The 25,241-nt window shown below is 36.4% G+C and overlaps 1 protein-coding gene and 1 non-coding gene across 2 annotated transcripts in view; both read right to left on the reverse strand.

Annotated features, from left to right (window-relative positions):
- Positions 1 to 25,241, reverse strand: part of LOC122809312 (guanylate-binding protein 1-like) — a 176,096-nt gene that overhangs the window by 72,202 nt on the left and 78,653 nt on the right. Inside the window, exon 7 of the mRNA XM_044080710.1 lies at positions 21,735 to 22,015. Within this exon, the coding sequence (XP_043936645.1) occupies positions 21,735 to 22,015 (281 nt within the window). The remainder of the gene's footprint in view (positions 1 to 21,734; positions 22,016 to 25,241) is intronic.
- On the reverse strand, positions 3,040 to 3,203 carry LOC122809835. The gene has a single exon (XR_006365964.1). It is a non-coding gene; the product is annotated as a U1 spliceosomal RNA (small nuclear RNA).

A 25,241-nucleotide genomic window follows, 5' to 3' on the forward strand; every position in this document is an offset into this window, starting at 1 on the left:
AATGCCATTGTCAAGAAAGCACAGCAACGCCTACACTTTCTGCAAAGGTTGAGAAGAGCAAATCTATCAGCCCCTGTTCTAATGACAGGGGCACAATTGACAGCATTCTGATAAATAGTTTTACAGCTTGGTATGACAACTGCTCCCCACAGACCCCCAAGTCCCTCCAAAGAGTGGTAAAAGCAACAGAAAGGTTTACCATGACCACTTTACTATCTATTCAAGACTTGCACCAGTCTCATTGTTTCAACAGAGCCAGGAAAATAGTCATGGACTGCACTCACCCTACATATGGACTGGTCCTGAACCTAACATCTGGGAGGCATTATTGTAGCATACATTGCAAAATGGCCAGATTTAGCAGAAGCTTCTGTCCTCTGGCCATCAGGCTACTGAACAACAACAACTTACATGTCGCTTGACATCAGGGACAGTAGGTAAAATGACGAGTGAAAAGCACATTTTGCATGCAATAACCTTAAAGGGTCTTAAATACACTGTGCAATAAATCTAACAGAGTATAATCTTATTTCTGTGCAATATCCACTGATGCTAAAACAGCATCCTGTGCAATAAGTAACAGCTGTGAAATTTTTGTGCAATAAATATCGTTATTTCCTTAGACTAGTGCCAAAAGAATGCTATACTAAGTAGCTGTGGAATTCTGTGCAATAAATACCCTGTCTCTTTAGTTTCATAAATGTCTGTTGATATGTAAAACAGTAAACATTATGTAGTAGGACTGTCTAAATCTAGTAATGTGAATTGTATATGTTAAAACATTTGCATATAGAGCCAGGAGTAACATAATTTTGTTTAATTGCACTGTTGTGGAGTCTGAATGACAATAAAGTTTACTTTGACTTTTTACTTTGAAATTACAAACACATTGCCTCCAGTCATTGAGAAACCTTACAAGAAAATATATTAAATGGGTTTGGAAAGAGAATCGGTAATGGGTATTACAGCAACTAAACAATAGTTTAGTATCAGATCAGGTTATGCTACGTTTTGATCTAGTAATTCCATTTGTTGATGTCTGAACAGTTAGATTAAGACCTATACTGATTTAAAAGACAAACATTCACTATAAAGTCATAGTAATTGTCAATAGATCACTCAGTGATGAAGACAGACTTTACTAACACAGAATTGTAGTTTGAAAATCTGTAAACACAAGTTTCCTCACACTGATACAAAAGCAAAATATCAGTATAAATTAATACTGTAATAAATGCCTCAGTGATGCAGATAAACTTGATTCACATAAAAAGAAATATTTTGCTAGTAGTTTGTAATTGTAACTACTTTCATTTATACCCTCAAGATACAGGTTTATCTCATAACAGAATGCAGGCCACTAGAAGTAATTTCTTTCAGCCCAACATGTAAATTACTATTAAGAGTACAGAGACAGAACTTAAGTCTATTGCCATTTTACTTTGTTGTGCTATATAAAAATGGAAAGCAAATGTAGCAATGTTCAGTTCTAGATATTCAATCATAACTGACCAAGAATCAGTAGGTAATCCAAAGTGGCAGAGAAATTCTTTCACATTATTACTCTAAATGCAGTTAAAAGCGCCCTTACTTCAGAGGAAAGACTACAGACTGGAAGAGGCAAAAAAAAGACCTTCAGGAAATAAAATAATTTTCTCAAAAAAATTCATAGTTATCGGATCAGTGAATTGAAACACAAAATGTTTCCATTTTTAATACATTTAATAATTGATAAACAAGAAGCAAAAGTTTTCTTGATAGAAAATTCACTGTGGGTGGATACAAATTGATCAGAAGTAATTTATTTATTTATTTGGTTATTTCTATTTGTCGACTGAAATGGAGGACTGATCCACACTTGCATTTATTAGACTCAGTCTGGGACCACTGTCTTCTGAAATGATTTGCTCAGAATCATGTAGTAAGTAAATAAAAGTTGAGGACTCAAACTCTGGACTACAGAAAACAACTTGTTAACAGATCATATCCTTAATCGTCTGTGCTAACTGCAAGACTACAGGCTAGAGACCCAAAGCTTGTACAAGATTCAGCGAAGAATAATAAAGAACAGGGAATATTTAACAGGAAATGGTGTCCTAATATTGAGTCGTGTGCAAAGACCATGTTACACAGTTATGTGACATGTCAAGCCAGTGTGAACAGCAAAACATCAGTACACATGTAACTATAAGAATTTTGTCCCTAGCTAGAGGCATAACGTAATGCAGGGATAAAATTCTTACTGTAGATATCCAGATGAAAAAAGCTGATTCCATGTTAAAAGAAATAGTCATTCCACTCCTTGTAAAATACATTAATTACATGACATTACTGTTTTGAATGTCTTTATCTACTAAATTAAACCCATGTCTCTTACCATTTTTAAACCACTTGTCATGGTCAAGTCCATTGTGATAGTAAGCTGAGTTGGCAGACCAAACTTCCTGTTATCCAACAGTAGTCATTTTATACAATTCCCAGGCATCCTTAGGCATTTTGAAACATATTACTCAGATGTATCGTGGGTCTGCTTTAAGATCTCTTCTTAATGGACCATGCCTGTGGATCTTCCATGTAAGGCTCCCAGGTGGCATCCTCACTAGATGTCCAAAATACCTCAAGTGACACCATTTAGCCCAGTGTAGCAGATACTCCCAGATTGCAGGGATCTTCCCTGTATCACAGAGATGAGCCCAACATCCCTGCACACAACCTCACATTTCTCTAGCTTGTTTTTGTCATCTCATCCTTTCCATTGGTACCCAAGTGCGTGACCACTGGAGAGAATATAAATGAGCATAGATTGATGAGTAACGTGAGATTGTTATTCTCAGACTCAGCTTAATTTTAGCAATATGTTATGGTATATCTGCAGTAATTTACCACCATATCCATCCACAACAGTCTCCCTGTGCTCTCTACTCTCATTCAGACACTCATACGGAGGTGTATCCAGCTTTTTTCAGTTTCTACTCTAAGGTCTAGTACTGTTGTGTCCCCTCCCACATTATCATCCATGATGTCCCACCTGGTTATCCATTTGCCACATCCAAATGACAGCATAGTCCACATGCAGGAAGACCACACTCTTTCTTAACTGACATTTAGTAACAGCAATACAATAAAGTTTCTGTACAATGGAAGAGCCTCGCCCTGGGGAAACCACCTTTTTGATCATGGTATTCCCCCTGCCAGGTAAGTCACCACAACAAGGTAGCTAGTCCCTAAGAGATCCACAAGTCAAATATTACACACCACAGTTTATTTGCAGATTCACCTTTTCTTTGATTAAAGGGTACAGCTGTATGGTACTCTGGTTTTGGTTTACTTAACAGCAAGCAAAATCAGTTTAAATCATTTGCAGCAAGCAGCATCTTTCCAGTATAAACTGAATCCCAGTCAAAACTATTTGCAGCAAAAAGACTCCTACCACTCAAAGCTGAAACACAACAACACTAAACTGTTAGAAACAAGTGCCCCCCCACCAAAAAAAAATACTGCTCCTACACACTGGAGAAATATACCATCTTACTTATTGTCCCCAGCAAAGATACAAAAAATAATTTTGAGAAGAACAATCTTGTGTCTAAACAGACTATGGAAAGAAGTAGGTTATATCTTTTGACAACCACCAAATACAGTATTTTTGATATACAGTCATAATCTAGGATAAATATATATGTTCTGCCTAGCTAAACCAATGGCCAAATGTCAATTTGTATGGCAGATTTCGCAAACAAAAAATGTAGAAAAGTAAGCATTAACAGAGTTCAAACTAATTACATAGAAAAAATGTGTATGTACATTGTAGTGAATAAGTACACTGCAATGTACAGACTGTAATGTAAAATGTATGCATTAGTTTCTAAAGTGGTCAATTTTCAGTAAGTCTTGAGGGATTAAGTAATGTGTCCTGTGTTGAAGCAGGAGCATTTGGCTTGGATGAAGAAGTGCTTTTTGAGTTGCTTTCTGAATTTGGAGTACAGTAAAGAGTCGATTACCCAAGCGTCAATTATCCGAAACAACAATTATCCAAACCAGCCTTCCAAAGTTTTTGTGTAGGAAAAATCATAAAGTTTGAATATGTAAACATTATATGTATTCACTTGAGCATGTTTTTGAGCGCATGGCCAGCTCATGTGTGAAAAACATTTTTTTATTGTCCACTGGAATCACTGAATGGTTGACAAATGTACTCCTGCGTGCAAAAGATCGTAGAAGTTTTTTATCCGGTTCAATTATCTGAAAAGCCTGATTGTCTGAACTACCCTAGGTCCCAATTAGTTCAGATAAGAGACTCTCTACTGTAAGTGCTGATTTCCATAATGTCATTGTGGACAGCTTGCCAAAGAGCAGATGCCTTAGAGGAAAGTATGTGCCGAGCTTTGCAATTTGGTTCTACAGTTGTGAGAGTTGGTGTAACTTATAAGTAGTGCCTGGGTTGTATTAGGAGATTTCTTCATGAAGTCTAATGACAAGAGGAAAGAATGTGTGGAGTTGGAGTAGTCTGTAGAGTTGGAATCCTAAATGTACGTTAGATCTTTGTTTTATGAGTAGCCATTTCTTCTTGTTCTCACTTTGTCTGATCCTGCCATCTTACTCAGGTTGTTGACATGCATACACAAAATAGGCTGGCCAAGTCTATGTTGCCATGTTACCATCTGTCAAGGTGAAAGATTTTTTTTCAAACACACACACACACACACACACACACACACACACACACACACACACACACACTGCTGGATCTTTTTCCCAGCCCTTTTATTTGTATAGATAAAATATTAAGTTCTCTATACCTCATTGAACTCTGTAATGACAGCTGACTTATCTGTTTTCTCCCACCTAAAAGCGCTAGAAAGAGAACCTCTCATGCACACAAATCACAGAAAATCACATACTAGCAACTTCAGACAGCACTGCCCTACATGTAAAAATCATAAGATTACCATAATTCTAATAATGGGAACCTTTTCATTCATAAGCCATTACATGTCATGAGGTCAGTTACAACACTGCTAATGGAGACCCAGGCTCATATTTAGGCACCTCTAATACCGGCCAGTGTAAGTGTCATTGAATTAGTGTTTTGTGAGAAACTACATTCAAAGCCAAGCTCCAAAATGTTGCCAACATAACATAAAAATTTACATACACTCAAAGAAAGAGAGCAGGATAGTGGTTGCTTCAAGAACTGGTTAAAGATGGTGTGAGAAGAGGGACCCCTTCCCTGTACACACCCCTTACTCTCTAAGTAGAAACTGAGGCAAAGAACATTGAGGAGCAAAGGGACATTTTTTTAATAATGTTTTGTATACTTACAGATTTGCTAGAAAAATAGGTGTCAAATTAGCAACCTTTTACTGGTGGCTATTAAGTCTGTAGCTCACATACCTCTCAACTTTCCCCAATTTTCAGGGACATCCTTGACTCTAGTTCAAAATGTTGTTCTTTCTCTCCTAATTCCACCTAACAACTGTCAATTTTGGGAGAAAAGGTGATGGATTGTACTTAATAATGACAATAATTAAGGTTGATAAATAATTACAATCAGATTTATTAACTTCTTTTACTTCAGAAAATCCATGTTAGTTCATATTCTCTTACTCTGCCAACTTCTTAAATTAAGAGTGCTGATATTTAAATAAAATCTAAAATAATATTATAATATTGCTGATATTTAAAAAAAGCATTCCATAATCTCCATGATTATTTCTGGATTTGTACATGATTTTGAAAGTAAGAAGGTAAGCGCTATGCTCTAATGTCTGTCACTATTAGTGACTGCAATTATCAAATATTTACCAGAAAACCACAACATTTTATGAGGAGCAGACCAAAACGATAGGGCAACAGCTGAGATCTATAGCCCCAAGATACAAACACACACACACACACACACACACACACACACACACACACACACACACACACACACACACACACACACTCTCTCGCTCTCTCTTCAGTGAGCAAAACCAAAGTCAGGAGACGAAGAAATTCACTAAAGCCATTCTCAATGCAAAATATACAGTGGGACATATACAGTTTGCTGCAACATTGCTACCTAACACATTCAAAGAAGATTCAGACACAGTTCTTGATTTGAAGCTTCTAATTCACTTACTTCTAAAGAAAACGTATATCATAACTTAAGATTAATGTTAAAAAAGGCTGAAAAAAAACTTCAAGAAACAGTTTACAATATCTTTTAAAATAAATTATCTTACCACTCTACTGTAAACCACAGTATCCCCAAATTTACTCTGGAACTGACTGATATGGCCCTCCTGAAGAAATAAGGTACAACAAGTGGAAGGGTCCTAGCAGGGGGTGAACAGTCATATGTCTTAGTGTCCTTGGAATATCTACAAATCTGATATACTCTAACCTCCAGTACATGAAATGCAAATTAGTTACATAGAAGACTACCAGTGTTCATAAATCAGTTCAACAAAACACTTTTCAACAAGCTACATCAACCCCTACAGTATTGCATAAAAAGTTATTTGAATACACAAAGAAAAGTGATTTGTTTCTTCAAATCTCCTTTACATCTTGGTCAGTTTTATTTTACGAAAAAAAAATGAAACCGAAACATGACCTCACACTCCCATTCTCAGATATTGTCCCATGGTTTCTTGCATATTTTTTTCTCTCAAAAATGTTGTCCTAGACTTTGTTGCTTCCCTTAAAGCTTGAGATTGTCTTCATGCATCATCTCTTTCTTTTCTTTAGGCTGTACATATTAATTGCATGTTGTGTATAAGCCCCTCTAATGAATGCCCTGAACCATACTGGTTCCCTTCTGAGAAGGGTTCATTCTCTATGTATGTCATTGTTGAGAGAAGGCTTCCAAAATGGATACAACACTAAGTGAGTACATCACCAACTGCCTAAATAGATGGCTAGCATGGTGATGCCTTTCTTATGTGCTCTAGCATATCTTGTCCCCCGCATTGCCTTCACCAAGATGTCTTTCCATTTTCTATTTTATTTTTGCTAGCGCTGCTCCCCACACTGTGTATATTCTTCCTCTTTTTTATTTCCTTATTTCATCTTCCTATATATAATCTCAACAAGCATATTCATTTCTCCAATTTTGACATAACCCATTTTATCCTTTCCATTCTATCTTGTATGTCAGCCTTGTCGTAAACGTTCTACCACAACAGTAGTAAAAGTATGCCCATTAAAGAGAACTAGTCTCAGTCATGAAATGTGTAATACCCACGTTGTAGAGTTTTTACCATTGTAGAAACCTGCACAGAAACGTCCAATACCAAGACTTCACTGTGAAGTAATCTTTAATCCTTTCTTCCATTAACCCATGTCACTTTCTCAAACATCTGTCCTTCGTATTGAATGCCATCTATCTTTCACTTGCCTCACTGTGGTGATTCCAAAAACAGCATAGCCAGTAATCTGAGATTCTACATGCATTTATGTATGTATATATTTGTAAGTTTGTGTGTGTGTGTGTGTGTGACACACACACACACATATTATATACACACATATATATATATATATATATATATATATATATATATATATATATATATATATATATATATATATATATATGGATTCTCTTCATAAGCTTGAAGTTTCAAAACTTTGAACTGCAAATGGTCGAGACCATAAGATCAAAGAAACTTTGCATATTTTAAATGGAGATCACCGTACAAAGTGGAACAGGAAATTTACGGTTTTCTCATGGTAGTACAATCTCAGAGTTTATATATTTATTTAGCAGGGGGTGTAGGGGGTGTGGGGGGTGCAGGGGGGGCTTTGCTGTTTTTATGTTTATTTTTTTACAATTTTGAAGTTTCAAAACTTTGATCTTGTGGTCTCGACCATTTGCAGTTCTAACTTTTTGAAACTTTGAGCTTGTGAAATAGATCTATATGTATATATATATATATATATATATATATATATATATATACATACACACACACACACACACACACACACACACACACACACACACTTTTTTTTTGCTTTTATTAGTATTTGTATAAATCATTTCATGATATAAACTGCATGTTATATTGTAAAGCAGTTCTGTATAGTGTATAGTCAAAGGGATCTTTCACTGACTGTTGTATGTGCTAAAGTACACAAGCAACCCTTTTTATTGTGAGAAATACAGGTTTTGCAATATAGCAACCTTTTTTAGTGTGAGAAATATATGTTTTGCAATATAACAAGAACATAAATGCTGAAGAGAAGCAAGTTCAAGTTAACGTAATGCTGAGATCTTGGGATTTTGGAGTGGGGTGGGATGTAAAAGTGTACCAATTATATTATATTATATTATATTATATATGTAGAACAAAGATCATTTCCCTTGTTTTTACAAAGATTGGTGTCCAGATTAATATGTTTGGCTTAAACTATAATACTTCTTTCCTGTAAGCAAACAAACTTGGAAAAAAATAAGACAAAATGGCAAAAGTAATGAAAAATGCTAAGCTTCTTGCATTTGCAAGGATAGTAGTTTGTTTCTTTCCATTACCAAATGTTCTCTGTAACAGACAAGAAGTCTGCAGCTGATAGCAGTTAGATAGCAGAATAGTAGAATGCTGTACATTCTGTTCTGAGTTGAATTCACAATAGATTCCTTCATGCATCTGCAAGTTGTTAGCAGTATTTTTCTCATAACTTGACTACTTTTATACGAAGACAAGCTTTTTTCTGCAGGCACAAGCAATTAATTGTGAGAGTCTTGAGCATTCTTTGTTGATGAAAATGCAAAATTTACATGTGCAGTGACATGCAAGTCAGTGAAAAATAAATTTTGAAATCATGGGAAGTAAATAAGAGATAGTAACCTCAGCAGCCTTAATACTTTAATGCATTTAACAGAACAGTGCATAATTTAGTTTTATTTAAAGGCAGCCAGTGCACTTTTTCTTAGAGCTAAATGTTAATGTTTTCTGAAAGTATACATTAGTTTCTATACATCTGGGAGGGGAACAGACATGAGAAAAGAACAACAGCAGTTTGTGTAAATGGGAGCTTAGGCTCTAATGTGCACTCTAGCATGTGTAACCTTACCTTTAGAAAAGGCTATGGCTGTGGGTGTAGCTTTCAATTTTGGACAATTGTTCCCATCTGGAAGGTTAAATGTAATTTGTTAAAAATGTTCATAGTTTTGTGTATTTGTTCTAAATTAATAGGGAATGGGAGTGTTCTGAAAATGTATTCTTTTTTTTGTTTGGTGGTTTTCAGTAAAGCAAAATGTCCTAAGAAATGTGACACAGGTACAAATTGAGATGAGAAGGAACAACTGTATAAAATAGCCTATAAAACATTAAGGTGTGCATGTAGACAAAATACACATTTAAAAAACTGTCATGTATAATAAGTGGGAACAATAGCTTTTTTTAAATGACTACTCTATCCACAGTATTTTGGAATGTAAACAGCCTTGCAGGTATAGACAAAAGGGAAAAAGTATTGAATTATATTAAGAAATGCACAGTGCAAGCAGCAATGCTGCAGGAGACATATTTGCAAAGAAATGAGCATGTACATCTGATAAAGAAATGATTCCAGGATGAATATTTAACAGAATATCAAGGACAAAGGAAAACTGGAGTAATAATACTGATTGATAAATGGACTTCAGTAGTGATAGAAGAGTAAAATAAATAAAGAAATAAATAACGGTAGATTTGTTGAAGCAAGTGGCTATTGGCAAGGGAGGAAGATAAATCTGGCATGTATTTATATTCCACCAAAAACTGCTATTATGGAGCTTAAGAAATTTTGGGGAAAATGATCAGTTTTCATCGAGGAAATATAAGAAAAAAGGGTAGATTTCTGAAACAAATATGAAAATATTTTGTATAGAAGATACAAATTCAATAGTAGGAACTTGGGTAGAATTTACGTATTATTCCCCAAGGTAGAATAACTGGAATAGACTGGACAGAAATTATATTTCACAAGAACATGTGCATTTAATTGAAAGGTTCAACACACATCTGGTAACCATTTCAGATCATACACCAGTAAAAACTAAGATAAAAATGTAGGGTCATGAACTAAAAATGAGATACTGGTTTCACCTACCTGTTAAAAAGAGAGGAATTTAAGGAATGGGTAGTAGAAATTATTTGAGTTATTAGGGAAGACAGAAATGTCTTCAGAAGGAATAGCTAGTGAGTATGATAAAATGAAAATTATATTTAAAATAATGTAGAAAATGAGAAAAATGTATGGTTAAGAAGTAATAGGAATTATTTAGAGGGACTGACAAAAGTAAAATATTGCAGAATAAAGGGAATTTTAAAGAACAAGAAGAGGAACAACTGTTGAGTGCCAAAGAGAAAGTAAGTATAAATTAGTAAAGTAATTTTATTAGGTATAAGATGTGTATACCATGAGAATATTTATTTTATTTTATTAATACATGCTTGTGGCGCTGAGATTCGTAAAACCTGAGATGTGGACGTGTTTGGTCAGCATGATGTCATTGATGATGCGAACCAATTACTGCTTTGGTGGCAGTATTTGAATAGCTGTGTTGTTTGTATTTTGTAAAGCTTGAAGAAGCCATTTTGGTGAAAGCACTCACTATCTAATAAAATTATTTGCTTATACATCAGTTCGTGCAGTATGAATTTGTTGCCACTAAGTATTACCTTTTTGAATTCTGTTTAAGTCGTGGTTGCCCTGTGTATGTCATATACACCTGTCGTATTGCTTGGTTTATTTATTTAGAGGGACTGACAAAAGTAAAATATTGCAGAATAAAGGGAATTTTAAAGAACAAGAAGAGGAACAACTGTTGAGTGCCAAAGAGAAAGTAAGGAAGAATCTGGAAACAATGTATGAGTTTAAAAAGATTGCTGTTAAGCAACTATTTTTTATAACAACTCCAGTGTACAAAAACTTTTAGCACACTGACTTAGGCAACATAAAGTTGAAAAGACTGCCACTATACTTAGGAGCCTATGACAACAAAAACAACCAGAGATCTTATAGATGTATTAAAGATATTTCAGAAATGTTATGAAAATTTGTATAGAGCAAAGGAATGTGGAAACCAAAAAAGAGCACAAATAGAAATATTTATGGAAGCCTTAATTATGCCATGATTAGAGGAAGATGAGGCTCAGCAACTAACAGTTAAGATGGGAGGAGATGAGATAAAAATGGTGATGTATAATCAATCTGAAGGAAGTCTCCAGGAACAGACTGTATTCCTGTGGATGTCTAGAAATTAGGAGGGAAGAAAGTGATAATGATTTGAAAGATTTTGTTTAATAATAATTCAAAAAGAAGGGAAGCACCAGCAAGATGGCTGTGGTGGCTGTCTTACTCAAAGATGGTAATGACTCATCAGGCATAGCCTCATGTAGACTCATTTCAATTATAAACTGTGATTATAATGTGTTTATGTCTATACTAGCTAAGAATGGTAAATGTGTTGCCAAAATTGATAGATACGGATAAGTGTGTTTTTTTTAAGGGGGAGCCAAGCATTTGACAACATTAATAGAACAATGATGATCCATGTATGCAAGCATTTGCATTCCCTGATACAATAATGAAGTTAATTAGAAGGATATATGAAGGATCAGAGACAGGACCTAAACTGGGAGAGTTCCTCTTCGATAAGTTGTGTTTGAACAGAGGTACCAAACAAGGGTGTCCTCTTTATCCTTTGTTATTTGCTTTATATTTAAAGTTTCTGGCAAAGGAAATAAGGGACACAGAAAGTCAAGGACATAATTAGTTTGGTCATCAAGAAAAAAATGTCCTTATTTGCAGATGATATTATTTTCTACTTGATAAATCCAAAATGGACATATTCATGTTTTTTAACATTTTGAGATAGTTTCAAGTCTTTTTGGGCTCTAAAATTAATGAAGACTGAATAAAGGCCATAGCTGTAAATGATGTACCGACACATGATTTGTTTCAGCATTACCCATATTATGGGGGCATGATAAGATGCATTTTTTAATATTGATTAGACACGCTTCTTTTATAGCAGCTTAGGGTATGTGGAAAGATACTAAACAAAAGATAATACAAAAACTGAGAAACTGGATAATAAGACATGTGTAGTGAAAATGTTTTTAGTCCCTTTAGTTTTATATACAGGTCAGGCATATTTTAACAACAAGAGGAAAAGTTGTGAGTGAACAATAATTAACAAAGAGTTGAAGGAATATTTGTGGGATTGAAACAGGGGAAGAATTAAGTGGGATAAGTTCTTTTGCCCACTAGAACAAGGAGGTTTAGGATTACCTCATCTGAAGGGATATTATAGTATGATGCAGTTAATGCTTATGTACATAACACAAGCATAAGGTTATAATTCAAAGTGGAAAAAGATGATGATGAAGTGGGAGGTAGGTGTCAAGAAATAAGGAGAGACTGGGGTTTTGGATGCATATCTTAAGGGGAATAATGACCACCATACAGATTATTATATTCATAAAGTTGGAGAAAGTATTAAGAACTAAGCTAACGCATGAATGGAAAAAGGAGATTATGCCAATAAGGATGACTGCAAATAAGGGTACAAAAAATTGGCAAAGGGGGTTGAACTTACTGGAGAAAACTGGCAAAGAGCCATGGTATTGGGAACAACTAACTAGAGAGAGAGAAAAAAAGTTAATAGTGTGGGATGATGCCACAAAGAATTGTGGATTGCAGGTTAGTGACTGCCTTCTTTGTCAGGGGTTGGTATCAGTGTATAGGCAAACAGAAAGGTTTAGGGGACTCCTATGTAAAATGCTCTGGTGGACATTTTTAGTTTGGCTAGAACAGAAGCTGCTGTTAAAAATGGGGCAATTAGTAGGGCATATAAATACTGCATGATAACTAAAAGAATCAATCAGACGAGTTAGAAAACATTGGGAAGAGAGACTGTGAAAAAACAGTTTACAAAGGAACAATGGGAAGACATATGTTTGGCTTCCAAGAATGCAACAAAGTCCAGAAGGTTTGGGATTTCTGCTTGAAAGGTTTTGTGTAGGTATTTTTATACTCCAAGCAGACTTCAAAGAGTTTTTCTTCAGGTAGATAGCAAATGTTGAAGGTGTGATTGGGAAGAAATAGTTAATTGGGAACATGTTTTTTAGGAATCCCATGAGTTTGCACACTTACAACCTTTCCTATAGACTACTGTGCTGGAAATATTGGGGGTGCAAATGGTTGTAAGAAATGATTATTTTGAGCTGGGACACAGAATCTGACATCCCTGTACATTGTTTGTATTTTATTTTTTATTTTGTATACTGCTCTAAAAGATTTATTCAATTAGCTTTACATGACCTTATTTACTAAAACTAGTTTTCAGGGATTAGAGATTTAAGGTGTTGAAACCATGATATATTTACCTTTGTAGTTTCTTGTCTTACTGTATTGCATGTTATCGTATCCATATATATACATACTTTTTAAGCCTATAGTATGTGAGACCTTTAGTTCTATGCTTCACTATTTTGTATGTCATTGCAACACATATACGTGTTTTAGTTTATGATATGTATTTTTTTGAGTAGCAGTTTCATAGACATATAGTATATGTATTTGCAATTTTTATAGTGTGCATTCATACACACGCTTTTTAGGTACATGTAGTTTTTAGTTATATGTAGTTTGTGTTAACGTTTGTCACATGGATTTGTTTTTTATATGTTTATAGTGATATGTATTTATCTTTGTATTTTATTATATATTTTAGTATAAATTAGTAAAGTAATTTTATTAGGTATAAGATGTGTATACCATGAGAATATTTATTTTATTTTATTAATACATGCTTGTGGCGCTGAGATTCGTAAAACCTGAGATGTGGATGTGTTTGGTCAGCATGATGTCATTGATGATGCGAACCAATTACTGCTTTGGTGGCAGTATTTGAATAGCTGTGTTGTTTGTATTTTGTAAAGCTTGAAGAAGCCATTTTGGTGAAAGCACTCGCTATCTAATAAAATTATTTGCTTATACATCAGTTCGTGCAGTACGAATTTGTTGCCACTAAGTATTACCTTTTTGAATTCTGTTTAAGTCATGGTTGCCCTGTGTATGTCATATACGCTTGTCGTATTGCTTGGTTTATTTATTTAGAGGGACTGACAAAAGTAAAATATTGCAGAATAAAGGGAATTTTAAAGAACAAGAAGAGGAACAACTGTTAAGTGCCAAAGAGAAAGTAAGGAAGAATCTGGAAACAATGTATGAGTTTAAAAAGATTGCTGTTAAGCAACTATTTTTTTATAACAACTCCAGTGTACAAAAACTTTTAGCACACTGACTTAGGCAACATAAAGTTGAAAAGACTACCACTATACTTAGGAGCCTATGACAAGAAAAACAACCAGAGATCTTATAGATGTATTAAAGATATTTCAGAAATGTTATGAAAATTTGTATAGAGCAAAGGAATGTGGAAACCAAAAAAGAGCACAAATAGAAATATTTATGGAAGCCTTAATTATGCCATGATTAGAGGAAGATGAGGCTCAGCAACTAACAGTTAAGATGGGAGGAGATGAGATAAAAATGGTGATGTATAATCAATCTGAAGGATGTCTCCAGGAACAGACTGTATTCCTGTGGATGTCTAGAAATTAGGAGGGAAGAAAGTGATAATGATTTGGAAGATTTTGTTTAATAATAATTCAAAAGGAAGGGAAGCACCTGCAAGATGGCTGTGGTGGCTGTCTTACTCAAAGATGGTAATGACTCATCAGGCATAGCCTCATGTAGACTCATTTCAATTATAAACTGTGATTATAAAGTGTTTATGTCTATACTAGCTAAGAATGGTAAATGTGTTGCCAAAACTGATAGATATGGATCAGTGTGTTTTTTTTAAGGGGGAGCCAAGCATTTGACAACATTAATAGAACAATGATGATCCATGTATGGAAGCATTTGCATTCCCTGATACAATAATGAAGTTAATTAGAAGGATATATGAAGGATCAGAGACAGGACCTAAATTGGGAGAGTTCCTCTTCGATAAGTTGTGTTTGAACAGAGGTACCAAGCAAGGGTGTCCTCTTTATCCTTTGTTATTTGCTTTATATTTAAAGTTTCTGGCAAAGGAAATAAGGGACACAGAAAGTCAAGGACATAATTAGTATGGTCATCAAGAAAAAAATGTCCTTATTTGCAGATGATATTATTTTCTACTTGATAAATCCAAAATGGACATATTCATGTTTTTTAACATTTTGAGATAGTTTCAAGTCTTTTTGGGCTCTAAAATTAATGAAGACTGAATAAAGGCCATAGCTGTAAATGATGTACCCACACATGATTTGTTTCAGCAATACCCATATTATCGGGGGCATGATAAGATGCATTTTTTAATATTGATTAGACACGCTTCTTTTATAGCAGCTTAGGGTATGTGGAAAGATACTAAACAAAAGATAATACAAAAACTGAGAAACTGGATAATAAGACATATGTAGTGAAAATGTTTTTAGTCCCTTTAGTTTTATATACAGGTCAGGCATATTTTAACAACAAGAGGAAAAGTTGTGAGTGAACAATAATTAATAAAGAATTGAAGGAATATTTGTGGGATTGAAACAGGGGAAGAATTAAGTGGGATAAGTTCTTCCGCCCACTAGAAAAAGGAGGTTTAGGATTACCTCATCTGAAGGGATATTATAGTATGATGCAGTTAATGCTTATGTACATAACACAAGCATAAGGTTATAATTCAAAGTGGAAAAAGGTGATGATGAAGTGGGAGGTAGGTGTCAAGAAATAAGGAGAGACTGGGGTTTTGGATGCATATCTTAAGGAGAATAATGACCACCATACAGATTATTATATTCATAAAGTTGGAGAAAGTATTCTAAGAACTAAGCTAACGCATGAATGGAAAAAGGAGATTATGCCAATAAGGATGACTGTAAATAAGGGTACAAAAAATTGGCAAAGGGGATTGAACTTACTGGAGAAAACTGGCAAAGAGCCATGGTATTGGGAACAACTAACTAGAGAGAGAGAAAAAAAGTTAACAGTGTGGGATGATGCCACAGAGAATTTTGGATTGTAGGTTAGTGACTGCCTTCTGTGTCAGGGGTTGGTATCAGTGTATAGGCAAACAGAAAGGTTTAGGGGACTCCTATGTAAAATACCTGCTCTGGTAGACTTTTTTAGTTTGGCTAGAACAGAAGTTGCTGTTAAAAATGGGGCAATTATTAGGGCATATAAATACTGCATGATAACTAAAAGAATCAATCAGATGAGTTAGAAAACATTGGGAAGAGAGACTGAAAAAACAATTTACAAAGGAACAATGGGAAGACATATGTTTGGCTCCCAAGAATGCAACAAAGTCCAGAAGGTTTGGGATTTCTGCTTGAAAGGTTTTGTGTAGGTATTTTTATACTCCAAGCAGACGTCAAAGAGTTTTTCTTCAGGTAGACAGCAAATGTTGAAGGTGTGATCGGGAAGAAATAGTTAATTGGGAACATGTTTTTTAGGAATCCCATGAGTTTGCACACTTACAACCTTTCCTCTAGACTACTGTGCTGGAAATATTGGGGGAGCAAATGGTTGTAAGAAATGATTATTTTGAGCTGGGACACAGAATCTGACATCCCTGTACATTGTAAGGCCTTGTTAAGTTTATTTTTTTGGCTGCCAAAAAGGCAGTTACTAGACCATGGAAACCAAAATCTAAACTAAATCTGTTTGAAGTATTGATTATTATAAAAGAGATCAAAGAAATTGAATTGGGATCTTTACAAAATGGAAGGAGGAACTTACATAGAAATAAATGGAATTTTTGGGAATAGTACATGCAGAATAATGTTGAGAAGGAGGACTGATGTCTAAGGGAAGGCAGGAATTGAGTGACTTATGTAACACTGGACTGAAAGACAGCTGTTATAAAAAAAGAAATGTATACTATATAATGTGCGTAAATGGAAACAAATGTTAATATATGGTTTGTTTTTTCCTGTTAATGTATATGTACCTTTGTCTTAAGTGATATTTTAATAAAGGCATTAAAAAAAAGAACTACCCTTAATTATGAACACATGAGACATTACAAGATGAAGTACTTAGGTATACAGATTTAAAAGGATTATATTATAACAGCAAAGGATTGGTGGGAAGAGACTAAACAAATGATAATACAAAATCTGAAAAGTTGGAAGATCTTGATTATGGATATGGATAGTAAGAATCAAGCAGTGAAAATGTTTTTAGCCCCTCTACTTTTGTATACTGGTCAGGCACATTTTCTTCAAAGCAGAGGAAAAGTTGCAGGCCATTACTAATAAAGAGTTGAAGGAACTTATTTGGGAGGGGAAGAAGACAGCAGTTAAATGGGGCAAGTTGATTCTCTCCATAGAGCAAGGTGGTTTAGAATTATCTAATTTGAAGGGATACTTCAAAACTATACAGTTAGGGTTTATACACATAACTCAGGCAGAAGGTTGTAAATCAAAGTGGAAAGGGATGATGATGAAATGGGAGGAGTAAAGAATTATGGAGAGAATAGGATTTTGTATGCAGTTCCTTAAGGAAAATAATATCAGCCATACAGAACCCCATATTCATAAAGTAGCAGAGCATCTTCTAATAACTAAACTAACATGGGAGTGGAAAGAAGAGACTACATTTGAAGCCTTTGGATAGGAAAATATGGAGTTAATAAATTCAGGCTTACAAAAAGTATGTCTGCCAAGAGAAACTAGCTGTTTGTGAACATTCAGACCAATATATTTGAATTCTGCTTAATATTTTGAGACAACTTCAAGCTTTTCAGGATATAAAACAAATCAAAATAAATTAAAGGTAATAGTGGTAAACTATTTGTCCAAATGAGTTAGTTCAACATGAAGGATTATAAAATGAAATACTTAGGCATATGTGTTAAAAAAAATAGTTTTGGCAAAAAAAGATACTTTGTAGGAAAAAAAAAGAAGACAGTTTAAAATAGCAGGGAATGGAAGATCATAATTATGAACATGGACAATAAAATACAAGAGGTTAAAATGTACTTGCTGTCCTGTGTGTTATATGTAGATCACATGTTCTTCCATCAATTTTAGGAGAAGATGTGGATAGCAATTAAGAAAGAGTTGAGAGAGTTTATCTGAGAAGGGAAAAGGGTAAGAGTAAGGTGAGAAAAGTTAATTTTCCCTTTAGAAAAAGGTTGACTAAGACAAACAGAATTAAAGAGAGATTTTAAGGCTAAAGAGTTGATGTTTTTATGTATAACACAAGGTGAAAGTCATCCATCTAAATGGAAAATTTTGTTAAATTGTAGACTTACAAATAGATTGGTCCTTTGGACACAGCCCTAGAAGGGGGTTATTCTTTTGGACACAATCCCTTAAGGATAATTCTAGTAACATATGTGACAACCCACCACTAGACCAGTAATCAAGCAGCCTCAATCCTCACCACTGGCAACAGTGGGGGATGTACACTATACAGTATTTCCACATGCAGATCTCTGCATCAAGTGCAATTTCCCTTACGAGCACACAGAGACCACAGTCAGTCCGGGGCTAGTTTCTCCCTCTTTCTCCAGATCCCTAATAAGACTCCCCACTGGCACAGCTATAGAGTTGAGATCTCAGTTGAGTGGTCAAGCCAAGACCTCCAGCACCCTTTCAGTCTAACCAGTGCTTCATGTCCCTGCCAAGTAGCTGACACATACACTCTTTGAGGTTTGATTTACACATATATGCACACATACACACACCTGGGAAAGACTAGCACAGGTTTACTAGCTATGTCCCCTTTTGCCCAGACTATAAGGTAGTTATCACCATCACCAGCCAGCTCCTAAAGGGTGTCCAATCTTACTGTGTAATGTTACTATTAATACAAATGGTAGTTTGACCAAGAGCAAGGCTATTAGAAGTGGCCTACACAGTGTCACCAAATAAATATGCAAGTACTCTCAAAACTTAAATATCTCTTACAAAGATCAGCCACAATGAAAGTTTTAAATATAGTGCACTGTTGATGTACTGTAGCAACTAACTCTTTCAACTCCTGCTGACCTCCAACCTCCTGTACTGCTTTCCACCCTAAACTGCGATTATTCCCTTGTATCCCCTGCTCTTGCTGTCTCCACTCCTTCTGCTTTCTCTGTATTCTTCCCTTCTTCCACTGTGTCTTGGTCCTGTTGCTCATCCACCTTTTTGTTTTACCTCTACTAATCTCATCTATAAAGTGTCTTTTATTTATTTGTTTGTCCTCCTTATGCTGCTCTGTTTTTTTATATACGGCATGCTCTTTATAATACTATATATACAGTCAAGGTTTTAGGGATTGTACCATTTAGACTGTAACCCTAATTTCTATCTCTGCTCTCCCATTTTTCTTTTTAGACTGTAAGTCCATTGTTTCAGTGAATATCTACTGGAAATACGTACCAGAACTTTTCCCTGCTCAGTACTGCCCTGAAAACCTCAGACACCTGTAATTTTCTACAACGGACACCAGATAAAGTATGTTTAGAACATCACCTCTTCTAAACCACTTGTTGAAACATCCTTAATTGGTCTCTCTGCATCACCGGGTCAACCTTCACTTTTTTCCCCATCTGCCACTCTCTACCACCTTAATTGCTTTTAAATTTCTCTTTTCTGTTGTTTGGCTTTGGGCTCATTTTACCTCAACCTGATAAGGAACTAGTGCTACTGACACTCTCTCCTTTAACTGTGTCACCCAGGAACGTCCTTGATCTGAAATAAAAAAATCAGTAAATAACACACATTAATCAGGAGAAAGGAAAGCCTCACATCTATTTTTTGTTTTGTTTTGTACATTAGCATACTGAGTAATTTGAAGGTAGTGGCTTACTGATTGTTTTTCTCGGCCTGTTTTTTTTCCCCTCACTGTGTCACCCAGGAACGTCCTTGATCCTAATTAAAAATTCAGTAAATAAAACAAATTAACCAGAAGAAAGGAAAGCCTCACATCTAGTTTTTGTTTTGTTTTGTACATTCGCATACTGAGTAATTTGAAGGTAGTGGCTTACTGATTATTTTTCTTGGCCTCTCAGTTGCTGCCCACTTCATATGCCCTAAGTTCTATCTTCTCCGTCTACTTCCCCAACCAGTCCTTTAGATCTGAGAACCAGCAACTGCTTTTAGTACACAAGACAAACTGGCCTTCAGGCCAGCTTCTCTTCTCTCGCTCCGTAGCCAAAACTTGGAATGCTCTTCCACTAGCTATCAGAACTATACAAAATCCTGTTAACTTCAAATTCTCTCTTTACATTTCCTCCCTCTGGAACTGCTCTTGCACTCAACCTCCTTGAGACTCTTACTCTAATGTTACATCATCGCCTTACCATGCTCCGCAACATTCCTCTAGGTGATACATATATCTAGATATTCTGAAAATCTGTCACTGCCATTTTCCTGACTACTGAGTTAGTAATCTTGTTTCTAATTTATTATCTTACTGTGTCTATTAGTGGTATTGCATTATGGAAATCTGCCTCTGTAATTTGTCTAACTGCTGTGTTACTACTGTGTTATTAACCATGTTTCACAGTTATAATCAGATTTGTCTGATTTTGTTGATGACTGTATTGCAGAGCTTTTCACCCTGGGTCTCCACTGAAAATGGGCTCTGTAAGGCCCAGTGGACTTCCCCGTTTAATAAACTGCAAATAAATAAATAAATAAATCTAAACTAAGCTTTGCTACATTCCTGACTATAGCTAAGAGAGTTATGCCATTCTCTAGTAACTTACTTACTATACAGCAAGGCAGATGTGGTGAATAGATCTTCTGTTGTCAGGTCAAAGACAGAATACAGAATGGTGTGCCTCACTCAGAGACCTCTCAAATTAATATCTCAAATATTTACTGCAGGGATAGCTTGCAGAATGACATAATTTCTTGCCATTTGACTTAATCCCAGGCCCAAAACAACCACTGATGGCAGCTGGTAGCAATTAGCATCTACCTGTGAAAATACACAGACCTCAGATATTTGGCAGATCCTGGAAGTCATAAAACAATAAAATACTTCCAAGACAATACAGAAAGCTCCCTAGTTTCAGACAGTGTGTCACCTTGCTGCATTGAAACTGAAATATATCATCTTTAATTGCGTAGCCATAAAGTAATTTAATTTCAGCTATTTTTTATTAAGTTAACCTCCTGTATTCAAGTTTCCATTGTTAAAATATAGATTTAAACAGTTAAAACAGCGGTTGTGCATTCTGTTCTATTCTAGTAAGGCATGCTGTGGTTACATTTTAAGCACAAGCACAGCACTTTATAAAATATCTTTTCAACACACATGTCTGTACAAACCTAGTTTGATATATACATGGCATACAGTTCTAATACATATGCTTCTTTTAATAAGCAGTATGACTTAAAATGGCATATAAGAAACAATTGTAAAAGCTCTGTTATTTGTGTCAAATAGCCAGTGTCAAATAGGTGGAGGCCTGGACTACATTCAGCACATTCTCATGCCCTTTAGATGATATCAGGGCACTGCAGTGCCATGTGGCCATTAAGATGCCAGTTCAAGCAGGTGTTATTTACAGCTGTAGAGCTGTAGCAAAGTTTGACAGTAATACGACACAATGTTATGTCTAGAATCCTAAAGAGGCATTGTGCTTTGCCTGTGTTTGTTAACTGAGGGTCTTTTGAAGATTTCTGTAGTTAAACTTATAAATGTTAACGTTTTCATTTAGGTCTGCTAGAATAAGTATATGACTGAAATAAAATACATACCATCAGTAAAACCTGAAATTCACTTTGTTCATCCTCGAAAGAACGCTTCATGAAAACCTCAGTTGCCTCCTTTTCAATCTGTGCATGCATTTCAGAAAGTTCTTCAACAGACTCAGTGGGGAATACCACAGATTTATTCATGGCTTCTTCGTAGTACATAGCAGCCTGGTCCACTGCCGCTGAGTTCTCACTTTGTGCCAGTGCAAGAACTGCATTCTCTAAGCAAGGAATAGCCCCACTGCAAATCGATTCAACAAAGGTTGTAGCCAGGTTGCCCAACACTAAAACAAAGACATGTGTCACTTTTGTTTCTCACAGATCTATTTTATTTCCATCTGCTGCTTTTCAGCCTAGAAGATTTACACTGCTTTCACCCCAAAAGGTTTAATGAGTCAAGCTACTAGACCAGCCTGGAGCTACTTATATGGTTACCCCACAAAGAAAATGCCCCCCTCCCCATTTTACCATGGTGGGCTTCTTCGTGAGTGAATGCTGTTCATTGTTATGAGCCATATTCTGTCCCAGCACAGCTTATGCACAACTTGAAGAGTCAAGATTCTCAAAGCAAAAAGTATAAGTCAAGCTCTGCAAGCATGAATGCATCTTAAGAACTGCTAGAGGATATAATGCATGCAGGCAGCAATGCAACACCTTCTTCTTACCCTCTGTTGGTCCCATAGATTCCTTATTCTTATCATTATTTTTAAGTTTACATTCCTTTCTGGAGGCCTTACATAATTCAGTTTCTGACCTGTAAACTGATTTCTAGTGAATGTTGGTGTACAGTTCAACACTTGCAGGAAAGGATTTAGATCAGTTCAAATGGAATTAAGGAATGAACAAAAAGCTAGTGAGCTGCAGTAATGAGGGAATCGGGGTCTTTTGACCACATCCATATGTCTACTTTTGTAGAGTCAGTGGCTCTTGAGCACTTCTCTACTGCCCACCCCCTCCTCAAGTACAAGCACATTTAGTTGTCGGACTACTTGTCTGTATTGTTCTGAAACCTACGCCATTTTAACTTAGATATTTTCCATCCACAGTCTTTATGTCTTGCAGAAAAGAAGCTGGTGAACTATATCCAGACACTAAGCTGTGTCACACTAATTATGCGCATTGAGAGAAAACTTTATGTGTTACTGTTGATGTCTGTTCCCTATGCAGTCCTGTATCTCTCACTCAAATGTACTCAAACTGCTTACTTACTTTTTCAACTTCTGACAGGACTGTTCCAATACTTTTACATTTTGCCATCATTATAACTTCCCAAATAATGTTTTCTTTTATACAATTAACTGACCTGAAATAGATATATACATTGCATGTAGTACAGATCATAGGATCATAGGAAGTTACCAGGCTATTGGCCCTGAGGCCCTTACAAGCCTAGCCAAGAATTTATCCCATATTCCAACAAGTCAGCACCTTATGCCACTGTCAAGCAGGGACACAGGTGGAATCCCAGGGGTGTATTTTCTGTTCTCCATCCTGTTATCCAGGTTGTGCTTAAAAAGGTTTAATGAGGTACTCTACTTTACTTGGAGAGAGAGTCTATTCCACAAAAGGGAAAGTCTCTGGGACAGAAATCTGTCCCGCCAACAAGTCCTATTGATGTCACAGACCAGGTTGAGGTCGTGTGTGTGGGTTACTTGAGTGCAGCTTGACTTGTGGATATGCAGCAGTGCCATCAGGGTGGGGTCTGAGATTGCTTTGTATGCCAGAGAGAGGTTACCTCTGAGGAGTCTGTAGGAGACTGAGTAGATGGACTGGGCTTTTAGCCTATCTGTGTATGGTAGATGTTTGACACTCGGGATTCTCCGGGTGAGGAATCTCTGTGATCTCTCCAGCTGCTGCATGTACTTTGTGAGGTATATGCCGGAAGGGGCACTGTACTCAATAATGGGTCTTATATAAGGGAAGAATACAGAGATGTTATGACCACCTTGTCCCTGCACGAGATACACTTACTAATGAGGTGGGCCATGTAGAAAGCTTTCCATACAACAGAGGCAATATGGTGGTCAAAAGTCAGTCTGCTATCAACCTGGGTGCCTAAGTCCCTCACAACTGATTGTGTGCTTAGTGCCTTATTATCAATGTGATAATTTGTGGGGACCTTCTTCTCCCCAAAATAAATGATGATGATGATGATGTATTTTTTGGAATTCAGTTTGAGGCCATGTTTCTGGCACCAGTCATTTGTTTAGGTGACACCCTCTTAGAGGATGTCCACAACACTAGGGGAATTGATGACAGCACCCATCTTGCAGTCATCTCCAAACTTGGTCAGCCATAGCCCACTAGACTTGGCCTGCACCTCTGAGAAGTATATCCCAAACAGCAGAGGCCCCAAGACCAATCCCTGGGGTACACCACTTGTTATGGGTCTACTAACTGAGGTGGCTTCCCCTATTTTGACTAGGTGAATTCTATCAGTGAGCCAGTTTGCTACCCATCTGGTAACATATGGAGTGATGCCTAGTTGACAGAGTTTATCTATTACACCTGAGTGGGTAGTAATATTGAAGGCCTTGGCCAGATCAAGGTAGATGGTGTGCATCATCTTCCCTTCATCTATGGTCTTGGTGACTGTCTCAAAGAAGTTGACCAAATTTAACAGGCATGACCTCCCCTTGAGAAAACCAAACTGTGTGGGATCAAGTGTCTGGAGGTTGCCATTGTCCTTGTTAATGAGGTCCATGATAATCTGCTCCATGGCTTTGCAGATCAGGCTAGTTAGACTGATAGGTCTATAATTTCCTGGATCGGTGGACACCCACCTTTGTGCAAAGGGATGACAGTAGCTGTCCTCCACTTGACTGGGAAGAAGCCAGTACTCAGGCTTTGGTTGAATAGGGTGCCTAATGCTGCTGCAAGTTCCTGCTTGAATTCATGTAGGACACAGCCTGGGATGTTATCAGGTCCCATGGAGGTTGTATTTTTTGCCTTTGAGAGGGCACTGATGACTTGTTCCCTAGAGATAAGTGGAGGGGGCAGGTACTGGGGATGTTCTGTTTTACTGATGGGGGAGACAGAGGAGTGAAGTTTTCACTGAATCTATCTTCCAGCAGGTTGGCTACATCTAGAGAGTTTGTGTATGTGGTTTCCTTAATCACCAGTTCTGAGGCGATCTGGATGCTTCCCTTGAGATTGCGGACATATGTGAAGAAAGCCTTATGACTGTCTTCTATAGCAAATGTGGCCAGTTTGGACACAAAGTAGTTTGCTTTGGAGGATTTCACTAGTGTTCTTATTTACTTGTTCAGCCTAAGGAGAGATTGCTTCCAATTAGACACCTGCTCCTTCTTGGTCATGGACAGCAATTTTTTTCCTTTTATTATAGAGTTTATTTATTGTAGATGTCCACCAGACAGGTTTACTCTTCCTTGAGGAGGATGATTTCATCATGTCTGGTATTCCTAATTACATGCAGCTATATAAATGCTCATATAGTACTTTGGTGTAGGTTTGGACATATGTGCCAGTTCCTGTGGAGGGGAAGGGGGC

This window comes from Protopterus annectens, chromosome 8.part0 (assembly GCF_019279795.1).
Source record: "Protopterus annectens isolate FY-2018-M chromosome 8.part0, PAN1.0, whole genome shotgun sequence".
NCBI lineage: Eukaryota > Metazoa > Chordata > Ceratodontiformes > Protopteridae > Protopterus > Protopterus annectens.